Below are 17,808 nucleotides of genomic sequence, written 5' to 3'. Positions count from 1 at the left end.
AAATTAAAAAAAAATTTAAAAAACCATAATCATATGCATTCTGAATATAATTGCAAACAGGTTAACCAGTAAAAACAACAATAATTCCACCTACAATGTTAAACAAAGAAAATAATTTGCAGTGTTATCTGAAAAAAAAAAATTGAACACTACTTTTAAGATAGCCAAATTTGTCAAGAACAAATATGCCTGGAGAATTATATAGATGAAAGAGGGGTGTAGTCTCCTGTGTTAGAGACTAACTGCTGCAGAAGCTCCCTGTCCCAGTAATCACAGCCCCAGCACACCACTTCATGCATGGCAGATTTGATACATATAGAATGACATCTTTAACAGAATTACGGGATTAAAAGAACAATTTATTGAGGCACACATTCATAAGAGAAGGTACCGAAATATATGATCTGCCTTGTTTCATTATGTATTGAAGTTTCACTTCTTTCAAAACAGCATTTCCTAAAAAGACCAGACACAGAAAGACATGAAACATGTTTAATTAAAGAAGAATGTATTAATTTTTTTTAACTGCTGGACAAAAATATTACATTTTGACTAGCAAATATTGCTTGAAAATATAAGCCAGATAATATTATAGGATAAAATATTTAAATTCTTTTTCTTCAAATAGCATGCTAAAAATGGTGGAGCATTTAGAAACATATAGCACTACAAAATTTCTGCACAGCTAGTAGGATCTAAATGCAAACCAACTACAGACAGATACTCTTCAGATCAAAAGTGCTTATACCACAAAAACCACCAAATTTTAAACTGTCTTTAATGCACATTTAGTATCTTTAATCACCTTCTATTACCTTGTCCATCTTCAAACTTAAAATCTATTGCCAAATCGCAAGAAGATATTGTTCTGCAGACACAGAAATACCTAGACTTTACCAATTACTGAATTAGTGTCACTACATTTCTAGGCATTACTAAGTAAATAGCTTAAAATTTACAAAAACAGTCAAAATAGGCATCTGGATATACTTCTTAATTAAAATATACTTGAAATTTTCCTTACAAATACTTGTAGCTTGAGAGTGGGAGCTTAAAATATTTGTTTCAATATTCTACTTGTGCCTGCTTTAATGTAGAAGCAACACCATCATCATCTTCATAAGATCAGAGGAAATTATTAGCTAAGCCAAAGCTAGCAATAAAAATAAGAAACTCAGCATAGCAGCTTTTTGCATTACCTCACCCAAATTTTATTTTTGGAGGGTGTCAGTTCACAGATATATTAGGTCTCTTTCTACAAATCACTATCACCATGTAAAAGCACAAGTCAATGAACTAAACCAGCAGTATCTCACTATGAAAACCCAGGATATCCCATTTCTATAATACTTTTCAGTCCCAGACAGAGTGGTTCATAGGAGAGGAAAACAATGATCTACCTGAATTTATGTAGTAATGCAGCAAAACTGTCACATGCATGAAAACAACAATTAGGCCACTACCAAAGTATCTGAAATGGCTGGAATACCTTCAGAGAAGTTTGGAATTTCCAGACAACTTCTGCCACCAACAATGAAGCATACAGAGGAGGTAGTTGGTGGCCTCCACAGGACATGCCAGTCCTACCAGATAGAATCACAAGAATTTTGTTGCCTTACAAAAAACTACTTTCACCAAAGGATGACTGTCCTCCCAGTTTTCCATTTGTATAACAGAATTAGTAAGAAAGTAGTGCCATTCAAGTTTAAAATTCACTGTCCACATAGCTTTTCTCCCAGCAAAAAAAAATAACATCAACCACTTATCTCTACAGGCACTGCAGTTTCACATCATTTCACAGAGGCCTAGTATCACAAGCGAAAAAAACAAAAGGTCAGCTGTAGCAATCCTTCCAAAACAGTTTATTTGCAATACCTTTCTCAAGCAAGGCTAAAAAAGAAAAGCAAAAAAGCACAGAAAGCTACAAGATGTACATAGAGTGAACACCCACTCTATTTCTATCTCATTAAAAGCACTCCAAAGCTTCCTGAAACTTTGTTGTAAATACTTCAAAACCTGGAGAAATTGTAGTCTAGGAGCATCAGTAACAGCACACTGTTTTCCAGACTGTACAGTGTTAAGAGACATTATAAAAAAACCCAGCACATTAGCTCAGGAATGAACTCTATAGGAAGAATAAATTTTCTAAGGAATTCTGGGGTGCAAGAGATGTACTAGAAATGAAGTAAAACAGTACAATATAGAGCTGTTCTGAAATCTATACAGTATAAATTTTTGAAGTGTGCACCATTAAAGTTTTTTCAAAAACACCTAAAACCACAGAAATTATCAACTATTTTATTCTAGAAATTACTATCTTTCTGAAATAACAAATATATTTAAACAGCCTTATGTAGTAGCTGATATCATCCAATTTCAAGAATACAATCACAAATCTCTCACTCATGTTATACAATGTAAGTACTCTACATAGCTGAGCAATTCCCTGTATTTTCAAGAAGCTGCACAAGATTAACAGCAAAAACTCCAACTCCCACCAAAACAATCCAGTAATTTCAGTGTGACCAACAACTTTCATTTTCACATATTTTAAAGAGCAAATCAAAAAAGATATTGAAAAACTTCAGACTGTTTTAAAGAAAACTATAAAATTGCTTTTATAAAAGCATCTTTTAAAAACTCTAAAGTCTCCAAACATGAACGGACTGGGAAATACAATAAAATAGAACTGTGCAGATGAAGAGACTTGCAAAGCTGACATTTTATGCAAAGCAAACACCTCTTTTGTCACACCTACAGCTTGCTGGAAACCCTGACAGTGGTGAACTGCACAGATGCACCTCTGGCACAACACCACAGAAAGCATCAGCAGGGTGGCATCACCAGACACTCAAGGCCTACCAACAAATCCTCTGGGCACGATTTAATGCGTTAAGGAGGGAGGCCGCGGCAGAGGCGCGGCTACGCCTCCAACGGCAGCACCACGTGCGATCACTACTGCAAAAATGCAGCCCCTGGAAGCAGTCCCAGAAAGCCTTCTGGAAAACTTCTGCTGGCAATGCACACTCATTCACAACAAAGTTGGCCCACTGAGCATTTACCAAATCTAGCAGTTTTTTCTTTTGGGAGTGAGGAAAATAAAAATACATTATGAAAACCTTACCCTTGGAGGTATTTTGTTTGTTTTTCTTTACATTCAGGAAGACAAATATTTAAAAATAAGTACTTCCCAATCATATTTGATCTTTTTCATGATTTTGTAGCCTAGATTTTTTTTTCCTAATTTACATTTCAATGTTTCAGACAGAAAATATTCTTAAAGCATACTTGTAATTTGCCAAGGTCATAGGAGAGGGAAGACCAGCAAAATCTTCTCCATTGCTGTGGTTTAACCCCAGGCAGCAGCTCACTACCCACAGTGGGATGGGGAGGAGAATCAATAGGGTAACAGTGAAAATACACAGATACACACACGCACTCATATATATATATATAAATCTCACAAAAACTTGAAAGAATTTAAAATAATTTTGCTGTTTCAGAAAACTGTAATTTAACTGCATAATGACAACATAATAATATTCAATTCCCAGAGAGACATACACAAAAAAAAAAAAATCCTGAAGAAATTACATTCGGATGCAACAGAACAAGACCAAATGGAGACAACCACAAGTTGGTGTCTGAAGATCACCCCAGTAAGACAATTTTTAGGGAAAGCCTCAGATACAACAGATAACTTTTAATAGTCATTACAAGAAAAAGGAGGAATACTAAGCTAAGGACTCTTAAAAAAACTGGGGCAAAGCTACGCACAGTTCTGAAAAGCAGAATAGGATGCTCAAAATTTGCTACAATAACTACAAGAGCACCTATGTCTAAAGTTCAGACAAACACAGTTTTTTAAACATTATCATTCTGGATTAAAAAAACAATGACAGTTGAAAGGCCAAAGCAAATTCTAAAATAAATAATGCTATAATCCCTAGGATGAAAGTGCATAGAGTGAGCATGAATGACAGATTTGCAATTTAAGTGTAAATCCAAGTACAAACGTAAAAATTTACTCACAAGGGGGACTGATGTTGCAGTTTAAAACTCGTAAGAATTTAACCTTTACTCAAAAAAGACAGTATTTAGGACGGTTTCAGCAGTTCAGTCTCCATGCATATTCAATTTGCCCTGTAACACTGTTTACCAACAATGTAGCATTTTGGACAATACAACTACCCGGAAAAGCACCTCCATATACCCACAGAGAACACACATTTATTTATATGCCGGCTCACAGGTACCAGTCACTATCGCAAGATGAGAAGAGGGAATGCACACATTTGTAGAACTTGTGATCTGACCTCATGTACTGAAAACTGTAACCTATATAAGTTACAGTGAAGTTCTTTGGGAAATAAAAGTGTTTTCCCAGAGCTTCAGAAATTTGACAAGTTCATTCTTCTAGCCTCATAAAGATAAAAAAGTTTAACTGGAATTTTCTGGAAAGAAATTATATACACAAAGATGCCTACCTGTCATTCATTACTTTTACATAATCTTGTCTCTGTTGTATACAAATAAAAACATATTTATATAATCTTTGATTGATGCAAATTACCACTATTTTAAAATAATGATACTGACAGTTTTAAGGGATTTGCTTCACAACATCATACTTATGATCTCTTTCAGTAAGCATCACAGCTCACTGGGAGAAATATTATCAGTTTTGATTTATTGCTATCCTTAGTGAATGGCTGAAGAATCTTACAAAGTACCACATGAGTCAAGATACCAACTTAACAGATGAAGAACCTACAAGTGATTCATCTGGAGTTTGCCAGTGCTCTCTTTGACACAAGACACCACCAGATTAAAACAAGTAAACAAAAAACCCAACAAGAAAACAAACAAACTACAGAAATTTCAGTTCCATTTAGGTAACTTTAGTATCTCGCAGCATACATTTTAGTGGAAGGATTTTTTCTCTAGTATAATGGACTTTGGTTTGTGACTAAAGTAATATCAATGATCCCAAAGGACAACTAAATATGGATATTTCAAACAACTGAAAAGGCTCCATATCCACCTACCAATTCTTAGTCATCAAGTTTTTAATTAAAAGCTCAAATAACTTATTCAACAACAAGACCAGCCAAAAAACAAACTAAAAAAACAAAAAGCAGAAGTGCCTAAATTCTAACTCAAAATTTAAAACTCACAATTTCCTGAAATTTTCCTGTATATTCCATTTAGGATTTTTGCATTACCTTCATCCATTTGGACTTTCAATAAGAGAATCTTCAACACTAAGAACATTATTTGTTACAGTTCTTCCTAAGCTTGATGTACAACACCAACATGCAAGCCATTAATGCACAGACATAAAAAGATGTCACTTGAATGTATAAATAAATGCATTTATCCTTTATTAAAATTATATGCAAAATACATCATCTGCAAGTATCAAATGGAAAATCACCTTATAATGCTGACCAAACAGTAGAAAAAAGTTCTGTATCAGCCACTTTTCCACTCTTTCATTCCATCACTCACTTCTTTGTCATTGTATAATCTACAGCATATGTACTACACACTTTTATACATAGAATGTTTATTAAAAGTAGTAACAAATTACAGCCCAAAGATATGCTTCAAGTGGTATAGTGCCTAATTTTATATCAATATCAAAACTGGAAGTTTTTTAAACAGTAGAGTAGGTAAAGTCATTAATCAACTGCACACAACCTGAAAGAAGTCAAAAAGTATAATTAATTCAGAAATACAGACTACAGCTCCAGTTGTTGGTGGCTTTTAAATGCATACACACACACTGTACATGTCAAGTAAACTCGCAACATCAAAATGCAGTACCTGTCTAAAAAGAAACAATAGAAAATAAGCAGAGAGTGGTGAAACCATACAGCCAACCTTATTGAGACACTTAAGAATTACTCTTGATAGCAATCCTGGCAGCTGAAGGGAACACAGGGTCTGTGGAACCAGCACAACACTCAGAAATTTTCTGCCACGCATTGGCAATTCCCCACAGCTCGGGCCGGGAGCTCGTCACCACTATAAAGTCAATGCCGCCACCTAAGGGTGACAACACCGCACTGTGTTCACTGACACTGCACTTAAAGTTACATCGAAAATTGAAGTCTGCACTGTGGTTCTAACGCCTTCACAGAAGATAAATGTAGCTGATTTATGCACATATACACAAGTTTTGCCTTTTCCCTTCTATTAACATTAAACTTGGCATAAATGTTTCACTGCAGGAACATGATTACAGAAACTGCCCAAGTCAAAATGCAATGGATCTAAACAAAAAAAGATAAAAGACAAAAAAAATTGAACTCTAAGGAATAAGGTTCTGTAAGTCAGATTTCTAAGAAATTGACTGAATCATTTTATGTCGTTAAAAAAATTAATAAAGTAAATGTTTCAGAAGAGCTTGTCAAAAGACAAACTTTTCCATAGCATTTTTACTACCAGACAGATGTCTCATGTAGTTATTATGAAAGCATGACTCCCTACAGCTCATCTTAGTATCAGTATAGCTGTTAAACGCATTTTTAAAATGCCAAACCTTACTTTTATAGTACATTAGGTGGTTCTGGAGTGTATGTAAAGTGCCTGAGAAACTAAAATACAAGAGGGACTTCATCATTACTAGTGCATACTACCAGCATGCCATCTGCACAAGGTTTTTGCTTCAGAAATCTCTAATTTAGTACTTGACAGTAGATGAAACATCATTATCCAAAGCTATGATATACAGCGTACACAAGAGAGAAATTTATCTCAGTATGTACGGAGTCCTTTACTGCAGGGGTGGTGAGGCTTTGGACCAGGTTATCCAGAGATGCTATGGATTGCCCTATGCCTGGAAGGGGACAGGCTGCGCAGTGCTTTGAGCCACCTGGCCTACTGGTGCAGCAGTAGTGGGGTTGGAACCAGACCTCTTTAAGGTCCCCTCCAGCCCAAACCATTCCATGACTCCACAATCTTCCTGAATATGTTTAGAAATTTTTAGCAAGCAACTAGCTATTGAGAGATGCTAGTTATTCTGGATAAACAAGTCCTAAGTAGGACGAGCTACATGAAGTTACAAAGCTGTGAGATTTAGTGTGTTGCTTGCCTTAGGCCAGAAGCTGTGAACTTATACCTAGATATACTTTCAGCCAGAATAATTAATTTACTTAGTCATCTTTGTAGGAACTGGTACAGCACTGTGTTTTAGCTTTATTATGAAAAGAATATTGATAACATAGTGACGTTTTGGTTGTTGCTAGGCAATGTTTCTTATATTAAGACTAGTGGTTTTTTAGCTTTCCATCCTCTGTGCAGCTGCACCTGAAAAAAAACAGAGAATAAGGAGGCTACAGTTGTCAGCAGAAGCTGTAACTCAATGAGACAAGAAATCAAGGGCCTGCCTGTGTGGTGGACATGGAGAAAGAAACCAGGAAGGTGCTAGAAGACCACAAACCAAAAATTATCATTAGATCAAGGCATGAGAAGAGTGTGTGAGAGGTGAGCGCATAAGTCATAAGGGTATAATTGCCTGGGGTTTTCTTTGTTATGGGTCTCTCTTTGAGGGCACCCAACCTTCACTGACCTGATACCAGATCTCTATTAAACCTCTAATTTTTATAAATCCAGTGTCTGAGATTCTGGAGGAAACCTAGGTCACATCTGAAGGAGAAGAGGGTGCCTGTGTCTGCAAAGAAAACCAGAAATAGGGTCCTTCTGAACATGCAGGTTTGATTGTAAAAATAGTAATTGAAGGGGAAAGTCTGGAAATCTGAGATTTTTCAAGACCTCAAATAATGATATAAAGTGGTTCAAAAGTATTTTGGGAAAGTATGCCTGTAGAAACATGGGAAATCAATTCTTTTCCTGAAATTTCTTCAAGGAGAACAACAGTTTTAAGCAACTGCATGTAAAAAGAGAAACAGCATATGGAATATATTGTGGGGGATGGAAAAAGGACAGGGAAATTACATTCTTTTGGAATATTTTGCCCAAAAAAAATTCTTTCATTTACCTGTAAGCATTCAAACAAAGCAAATTATTTCCATACATTCTAAACATTTGACATTGTGTAGTTTATAAGCCTTATAATACATTCTTCCTGAAACAATTTGCCTAGGCTAAACTCAAAGCAAAATACTCTCTCCTCTCAAAGTTTGTGACACAAGGTACAATGCTGAAGTAAGTGCTTTGTAGATGAGAAGTATGAAGCAGGAAGGGAAATGGTTCCCAAAGTAAAAACAGAAGTGGGGAGGGGAATATCATTAAAAGACAAAAATAAATTTATCAGCTTACACAATACTTTTTATTCAGAAAATATGAGAACTAAGTTTATTTTTTACTATACACTTTTATACTAAGTTGATTCCAGTCAATGCTGTAAAAGCATATGTTAACTGTTTAATTGTGTGACAAAACCTTATTTGCTTTTAAGGATCCACTTCACAACATCACTTTATTGGAAAGGAAGAAGTGCTGCCACAGCAGCTACTATACTAGCTCATTCACTCTAAAATGAGCTTGTAAAAGAGAATAGAAAGCATGGGAACAAAGTATAGAAGTGGGAATATACACATTCTCTTACAATATTGAAAACTCCAACCCGCTTTATCTTTAAAAGCTCTCTCCCATTACCCGTATCTAATCCACCACAAAAATCCACAGACACTAGGTGGAATAGAAAGGAACAAACTTATAACTATCACCTGGTTAAGTTTCAGCAACAATTTTCAGCAACAAATCATAATTTTAGCCATTAAGTTACCCAGTTAAGGAAAAGTAAGTAAAAAGTAAATAGTGTATAAAATAATTCAGTTAAGTGGAAAAAGGTTTTCTCCAGCTCTACATTGAGCTCCTAAATCCAGATCTCCTTTATTCAAAATAAGGAAAACGGACAGCTTGCACAAAGGCTTCTGGAGATAACCCTTTCATTTGTGTGCACTGTAGTCACTGAGTTCTGCATCTCAAAAATCCTTTAACATATTTTAGGACTCCACCATTCTATTGCAATAAAAGCCTTCCAGGTGACGTACCCCCCCCCCCCCTGTGTCTCAGCTAGATTACTACATATTAGTGTGGAACAGTTCTCTGGCTTTACACCTAAGCTACGTACTCTCTATGTCAGGTGGAAAGATTAAAAACAGCAATTGGTACAAAGATAACTATGAAATTAACCTATCCATCTGACACCAGCTCCATTCACATTGAAAATTCACATGATGCAAACACAGAAGTTATAGCACACCATACCAGTCACAACCATAAAATAAGAAGTCCACCTAAATTCAGCCAAGAAATTAAGAAATTTTCTAGTTTTGTTTGGACAGAGCTATCTGTCCAAACAATCTGTTCTTCCATTTATACTAAAATTCTGTGAGATTATTCAACTGCATCAGACTTCTTGGGGGTAGATCAAGAGAGACAACATGGTGGCACACTTCCTAAGTCCTACAAAGTTATAATTTTTTTTTTTTTTAACTAGGTCCCAATTTGGCCAGTATGCTTCAGAGGAGAGGCTCAGCATATAATTTTCTGTCATTCAAAGGACAGACAAAAAATCAACATGTTTTGAAGAGATACAAATCCTAAACAGTTATGCAAATAACAACAACCTTCTGCTGTTCAGTTAGCCATGCAACATTAATTTTTTCCTCCTACATTCTTTGTCCCATTTATTAATTGCAGCTTTTGCTTATTGCCATGAAATAATCAGCACTTCAAAGACAGGAAAGGGTCTATTTTTCTGTGAAATGTCTAGCATATTCAACAATCAGAACATAAATTCTCCTTCCTCTGCTTCTGCTCAGCAGTCTGATAACAGAGTTACTTAGCAACAGATAAAGCAACTGAACTGTGTTGCCTGATCCACACACATTTTACTGCAAAGTAGCACTCACAAAGGCATTATTTAGCTGATGGTTGCCTCTGCCTAGATGTATTTTTGAAGTGTAAAATCCATTAGTGTGAGACAAGCCTATATGAAAACTCAACCATCATGTACTATCTGTAATGCACTACCCATTTTGAAATTAATAGAAATTGCCTGTAAGAGTTATACACATGATTTTAAGTACTTCTGAGAAAGGAATAAACAAGAAAATGCAAAACATAAGACTATTTACATTATTTACATGGATGTTACAGCAGTTGCTTAAAAGGGGAAGACAGGAGTCCTCCTTCTAGCATACTGACAATTTATGAACTTTAAATACACTGACCAAGCCCTTGTACGCCAAGTACACTTTTCTTGCTACAGAGTATTTTGATTTCAGAGAATGAACGCTTATTCCCTTAGAAAATACACACACACCAACACATATCTCCCCAAACCACTTTCTTCACCAGTGGAGCAGGAAGCAATATGTGCCACACCAAATCTAAGGAGATTTTTTTAGAAGGGAGAAAAGTAACCCAAAGAACTTGACAAACCATTTGCCAACCATGACTCCCTTTAAAGGCAATTCCCCAACTAAACAATCCCTTTATTTTTAATCTATTTTGGCATGTAAAAGTTTCTATTTTAAAATTGCATGAGAACTCTCAAAAGTTGTCATGGGTCATCATACAAAACAACACTGCCAGCAAGACCTGAAAGTCTCTTGTGCCTAGCAAAGGGAAAGCACAGCAGCTCCTTCAGCTTTTTCATCTAATGGCATTGTTCAGAAGTTATTTTATTCTAAGGATTCAACACCCTGGAGTTCACAACAGCTTCAAAACTTATTTCATTTGTACATATGATGATCTACGAATCTGAATTTTAATTTTACAGAGCTATACCAAGCTTGCCGCATGACTTTTTCTTCCCCCTGAAAAATTAAGGATAGGCAGGAATTTAAGTACAATTAGATACTTTAAAAAAAAAAGCAAATTCATGAAAAACTAGGCAAAAATTCGGCTTTGGTAAGTCACTAGACAAATTATCAGAAGGGGTACAATTAAGAGAAATTTCTTATTTATTTGATAGCAAATATTTTTGCCTTAGTTGCAAATAAAAATTAGTGTTATGTTTTCAACAATGAAGTAACCAAGTAGAGTGCAAGTTAAGAGCACAATTCATGATTGTCTTAAAAAGGATTAAAGTACTTCCTATGTTCCATTTCAACCAGGAAGTTCAATGGTATTTCAGATACTAAAACCACAAAGTCTTTAAGTGCTAATAACTGCAATAACAACTTCTTAGGTTATATTTTATACTATAAAGAGAATAAAAACTTCAATGATGAGAACTCTAAGATGCATCTACAAGGAAAGCTAACTTAATTCATTGCCTCCAAATTTTCCAGTGATCAAGTACTTTTGCAGATATTTACACAGACTAGTTTCATAATTACAATTAAGTCGTTTTTCACTTGCAACTATGCAAATCTTGAAGGCTTTCCTCTTCCTTTCAAAGACACAGTTAATTAATTTAACAAGGTGGGTTAAATAATTTTAATTAACCCACCATTCTCTTTCCAGAGAAGGAAGGAAGATGTTTTTCCTTCCAGACTTCTCAGATCATTCATTTTTCTTTTTCATATTTAAAGTTTTTTATATATTAAGGTAAGAAAGACTAGCTTTGACAGGATTCAAGGTTATGTTTCAACACAAGAGGAGGGCTGTGACCCTTTTTCTGCATTTAAACTACACAGAAATCTCAGTTTAGGTCTCTGTCTCCTATTTTTCAACTTTCTACAGTTCTAATCAAAACCAATAACAGGCTGCCTTTTTCTTTCTTTGTTTATTTGAGAATGGTTTCTATTAAAAATAAACGCAAAACAATCTCGAGCATTACCATTTCTTTATCTTTTTGAAGCTAAGTATCGACTAATTCTTGAAAACAAGATATGCTGCTTTCTTACAAACACAATTTATTTGTTCCAATTCAGCACTTTTGAAACAAAGGTTATAACCACGATGTTAACTGACAGTTAAAATTCAACTGCAAGCAATTTTACTTTTTTACAAGAAATAAATTTTAAAAAATAGAATGAAATTTAGAAAAAAACTTAAGTCATTTGCAAGCCACTCTCTCTCTGCATTAGAAACCATCCTTTCAGAGACTGCTTAGAATTAGGACTCAAGAATCTTTTGTTACTCCTCAACAACTTCCTTCTACTAGCATAGGCACACTACTCCATCCTGATGAAAAAGTGACATATTTCAAGAAAATATAAGTGTACCACTTGTAATCAAGAACCCAAGCTCCAAAAAATCTTTTAGATGTTTGCACTCTTTACTGCACTTCTAGAAACAAAAGAAACATTCCATATGAACTGTGTTTTTCTATACAAACCACGTCCCAAACAATTACTCATTAAATACCACATTAAAAACAAGCATTTAGCTTAACTTGTACTTTGCATCCCCTTCTGTGCCATCTCTGCAGAATTGCAATTTTCCCAGCCAGAAACACTTTTAAGCAATTCACTTTCAAAAAGCAGCCATTCTAAAGAAAATTTTTACAAGATAAAGAGCAAGAGAAAGCTTTGACAATCAAACAATGCCTTGGGAAGAACAAAATCATGATATGTACTTACTAATTTGTTTTCTTGCATATATATTCTTTGCAGCTTCAAACAGCCTTTAGCTATAATGATCATTCCTTCATCTGAGATCTTGTAACACTGCCCAAAATGTATGTCTTTCAATTCCCTGCATTTTGAGCCGAGCTGCAATTAATGAAATCAAAGTGAAAAAAACCAACAGAATTTGACTGAAATGAAGAGATGAGAGAAAATATTTTTTCTGCTTCTCCACCCCCCATTAAAAATTATCTTTCTTTTCAGGCTTTGAAACACTGTATGCAAACAAGAAAGATTCTAATTACATATGTGACAAAATGAAGTTGCTAACTACAGTCAACAAAATGGAGCTAACAGCACCACATAAAAACTAAGTTATTTACTGTGTGCACAGGTAGATAACAATGCTTTTATGCTCAACAGCTTATTTAATTTCTCCTAACTCCTAAATGCTCCTTTAACACTCTCTGAGAGTTGATGAAACCTTCCTGCACATCCAACAAATGAAGATCTTAGTCACCTTCAACATTTATGAAGCAAAATTGAGTTACTTAAACACAAGTTTTGAATAGCAACAAAACTCTGGAAAATTGAATCCAACAGAAGTGAAGTATAGGATGGCAAACTGCACATTTAACTACAAAAGCGATCATTCAATCCCTGGGTATTAAAAAGTATGTGCAGTCTCTAGAGAACAGCATTTACTGCACCAAAAAAAAGTCTCCATACACCAATTTAAAAAAAAAAGATTTTTCATAATTTTAATTAAACCCAATTAAAAGGTATGTTCTTCTTGCTAAGCTGAAATATACTATGTTTTCAGAAGGAATCTGTGGAATGGATGTTTACCTGCTTCAGGCCTTCATCAGTGAGTCTGTCTTGATTGCCCACATGCACTTTCTGAAGAAGAGGACACTGAGAGGCAACTGCAATAATAGAAGTGTCAGAAAGCTGTTTACACCTGTAGGCAGTATATCTTAACAGCCCAGGACATTTAATTGCTAATATGCATACTCCTGTATCAGATACATTGCGGCAATCAGAAATATTGATTTCAGTAATATTCTGGCTTCTTGATGCTATTTTTTCCAACAGCTCATCAGTGACCTGTAAAGAAAAAACACTTACATATAACTTTTTCCATTAAAATCTTTAATGCCACTAGAACAAAAGTGGCTGTTTGTAAGATTTCCATGAGCTATAAGAAAAATGAAACTATACTTCCTTTACAAATACTACCTATGGCTGAATATTTTACTGCAATTGGTTTGTCTCAGAGGGGTGTGGGGGGGCTGATGGTTTTGACAGAATATGGTCAATTAGGGGAAAGCCAGTTCTGACATGACATACTATGTAGACTGTAGCTAGATGGCTTTACGATAAAGTTCACAGAGGGAGAGGCAACAGCTAGACAAGTACAGAAAATATGGGCAGCTGCAGGAATTTATGTCACCACAAAAAAAATCCCAAACAGCTGCCCAGCTTGACAGAAGTTCTCAAGTACCAGACTGAGCTCCAGAGTTAGGAGGGTAGCCACAGAACTACTTCTCTTTTTAGCCATGAACAGACTATCTGTGATGTCCAGGTATTAGAAAGATAAATTACTTGTTGGTAGAACTGCCTTATTAAGGTTTAAGACTTGATGTGCCTCAATGACCTCAGCTCCTAAGAAAGGTTAACAAAGCTTGGGGAGAGTAATGTACTACTGGCAGTGGACACAAAGAATGCAGAATTCATAGGCCACAATGACATTTGGCAGAACTTCTTAGATAAGGAAGAAACTAACAAAGCAAATTTAGCAACTGTGTTGAATCAACTCCAACTGAGTAAAAGGCAATTCTGGCAAGGGGATATGACAAACACCACAGACCACCAACCCAAAAAAACCACCAAACCAAAAGACCAGAAAGACTGAGTATGTGGACTAATTAACATAAGAAGGGTAGGAATCATTTAACCAACAGAAGGTAGAGCAAGAGAATATGGGAAGTAGAATAACAGAACTATGTAACTTGGAGCCACCAAACATTACTGCCTTTGTTTACTGAAATATATGTGATTTCATACTGATTTGTGCCCTACAGAAATTGTGTTAGCCTTCATTCTATTATATTTCTTATTTGTAGTAATGCTGTATGGAAGGGCAGTGTTTCAATGTCTTGAAACTTTTCTTTTTTTGTTTTAATATGTTAGCAACTATGCTCCATTTAATCAAAGGGAGAACTGCTGAGGAATACACTCAGTGGAAATAGCTCGGGGTACAGCCGAGCTCCAGGTGGCACAGCCAGAGGCAAAAGGCCATGAACTAGTGCCAGCCCTTTGCAAAACAAAGGACACAGAGACCTGTGGTGCAGCCAGGTGAGGAACACTTGGAAATACAGCAGCAGCCAAGAGCCCCCAGATGTACCCATGCACAAACTGTGAGGGCATAAAACCACAAGGGTCCCTATTCTGGGGTCCCTCCTCCTCCAGCCTGAGGTGTTATTCTGTTGTTGCACAATGATTACATTATTTTAAGGACCCAGAGGTCTGAGACTCTGCTGTGGCAAACGTGAAGTCGAGGCAGTAAGGAAAGTGGTCTGACTGTGTGGGGTGTGCAGGGAGCCGAGCAGGGCATCCATCACCATCCTGGGTCGCTGCCACAGAGGGGCTTCAGTCCCAAGCAGGCGGTGCCAGTGTGGCTGACAGAGCAGCCCCTGGATGCTCAGACAGCAAAGTTCTGTTATCACTTTTGTAAAAAAAACATTCCATCCATTTTGTATCTATGCACATTGCAGTCAGTCAAAATGACAATAATCTTAAAAGAAGACAATCCTAGAAAGGACCATTCAGAAAAATTTACTTGGCACAGACAAGATTTGGCTTTAACCAAAGAGGGCCAGAAAGCAACACGAATTCCTTTTGATTTTTGTCTTGTATAGCTGAGGAGCAGTCTTTGCTGCATTCAATAAGGTTTTCATTTGTAGCAAGTCAGATCTTTTTTCTTGCTCTTTCATCAGGCAGGTGTTAAAATGGAAAAGAACTGTGCTGGTTTTGCCTGGGGTAGAATTTTCTTCACATTGACTAGTATGCAACTATGTTTTGGATTCATGCTGGCTTTCCTACAGCTAAACAGGGATTGCGCAGAGCCAAGGCTTTTTCTCCTTTTCACTTGGCCACACTAGCAAAGAGGCTGGGAGGGAACACAGCCAGGACCCCCATCTGACCAAAGGGATATTCCAGATCATATGGCATCACAGTCAGTATGTAAGTAAGTCAGTCAGTCAGCGAGGGGAAGAAAGAGGAAGGGACATTTCCAGTGATGGGGTTTGTTTTCTCAAGTCATTGAGAAGTGTCTTCTCAAGTGTGATGGGGTCCTGCTCTGCTGGGGATGCCTGAGCTCCTGACAGCTGATAGGAAGCAGTGAATTAATTCTTTGTCTTGTTCTTAATTTTTATTTTGTATATGTGTGTGTGATTTTGCTTTCACTATTAAACTCTTTAAACTCATTCATTATGTAGCTTTTATTCTTCCAGTTCTCTCCTGAACCCTTCTGGTGGGGGAGTGAGGAAGTGTTGCCTGGGCCTTGACTGCTATCTGGGATTAAACCATAACAAAGACAAATTGCAAAGAAAAAAAAAATCCTTCTTCGAATGCAACTGTCCAGTTGTTATTTCTCTGCACTCTGTATTTTCATTAAATGGTCAAGATGCAGTTTATAAACCCTGCAAGTCACTACTCAACAAGAAACCCAAGGGCAGTAGCAAAACAATACTGGCATCCCTAAAGCTTTCCAAGGAGAGAAGTTACCCTGTACAATTTCAGGCTAGGCTCCTAGGGATCTCACTAAATTAAACCCACAAATATTTAATTCTAAGATTGGCTAAAAGTCTAAAATAACCAAAACATTGAAAACAAAAAAACAAACACAGTCCCTTTTCTAATGAGTAGGAGCCATACCAGCTGAAGAATAAAATAAAAAAAATTTGTTAAAACAAATAGAGCAAGCACCACATATGTGACCATTCTTCCAACTACAGCAACCTCAGAAATGCTCATGTTTATCTTTGAATTAATAAGATATCTCACATCTCCAGACTACCTGATGCAGAGTTGAGACAGGCAACCCATTTCAAACAGAACTCATGCCCACACTATATAGTAACTGATCTCAGACAAAATATACTATATTTAAAGGAACCAATCTAAGGGTCCAGATATTTTCAGCGAATAGCAGAAAAATACATGCAACTTCCATTTTATGTGTTTCTTTTGTTTACCCCCGGTGAAGTACAAGTTCCAAGAACAAATTCAGAGTCATGAAAACAATTATTCCACAATGGTATCTTCATACCTGTTGACGACTACTGAGATCCAGTTGCTTCCAAAACTGAAAATCTAAACAGAGGTCACGCCAATATTTACAGACTAAGGACACTGAAAGGCAACGCTCATTCAGAGATAAGTTGGAAAATATCTGTAAAGAAAGAAAAAATAAATTCGTCACATGTAATCTTATTTTAGAGACAGAAATATTTTATTATCACAACATCTTGTAAAAGACAGAAAAGTATTAGCATGTATTATAACACACTTGCCCTCTCCTTGATTAGTCAGAGACAATAACAAAAAAAGCCTACATCCCACAAGAACTGACAATATTAGTAAGTCGTATTAGCATAACCAACAATAGAATATATCCTAAGTACACATCTCATAGACTGAATTTCAGAAGTGCTTCTGAGATGGCATACCTAAAGAATTACAAATTAGCTCAGTGTTATTTGCAAGTCATTTTATAAGTGCTTTCATTCCCATCATGAAATGGATGGGAAACCTTTCTTTTTATTTTCTATTTTTTAACTGAACTGGTAAGAAGAGTCATAAAGGTATTAAAAGATCAAGTCTTGCCATAAGGGGGCATGGGATGCAAATTAGCAGAGTAAATCATTGTCATAGAAGAGAACTGAAGCACAAAATTAGCCTTTTATACCCCAAGGTTTTGACCACTATAGCAGCTGGCAAAAAAAAGAATAAACTGTAACTTTATAGCAAGACCATAAATTGCCACAGCATGTATTACATTCATCCCTTTCATAAAAACACTGTTGTTTATTAATAAATATAAAAAGAGGGTCTTGTCAAGAGTTCACATGAAGGTACCCTGTCAGCACAAATGAACTTAAATCTACACGTGATCCAATATTGAGAAATGGTAGTAGTGGCATTATACCTACACAGGAGTACAGACTGCAAATCGTGAAAAAGTCCTCCCACTGATCTGAGGACATCAAGTAGTAAACAGAAGTACTACTGCCCATCTCAGGTAATTTTC

The 17,808-nt window shown here is 36.1% G+C and overlaps 1 protein-coding gene across 1 annotated transcript in view; it reads right to left on the bottom strand.

Moving 5' to 3' along the window:
• The window catches only part of FBXL17 (F-box and leucine rich repeat protein 17), a 272,487-nt gene that overhangs the window by 240,874 nt on the left and 13,805 nt on the right, over window positions 1-17,808 (bottom strand). Inside the window, exons 2-4 of the mRNA XM_054286349.1 lie at window positions 16,828-16,950; window positions 13,344-13,601; window positions 12,510-12,641 (exon numbers count right to left, since the gene is read on the bottom strand). Of these exons, the coding sequence (XP_054142324.1) occupies window positions 12,510-12,641; window positions 13,344-13,601; window positions 16,828-16,950 (513 nt within the window). The remainder of the gene's footprint in view (window positions 1-12,509; window positions 12,642-13,343; window positions 13,602-16,827; window positions 16,951-17,808) is intronic.

This window comes from Melozone crissalis, unplaced genomic scaffold, assembly GCF_028551555.1.
Source record: "Melozone crissalis strain CALT ecotype California unplaced genomic scaffold, PUWL_Pcris_2 ptg000005l_1, whole genome shotgun sequence".
In the NCBI taxonomy this organism is placed as follows: Eukaryota; Metazoa; Chordata; class Aves; order Passeriformes; family Passerellidae; genus Melozone; species Melozone crissalis.
The sequence above is the reverse complement of the archived record's forward strand: the minus strand, read 5'-3'. Positions and strand labels throughout refer to the sequence as shown.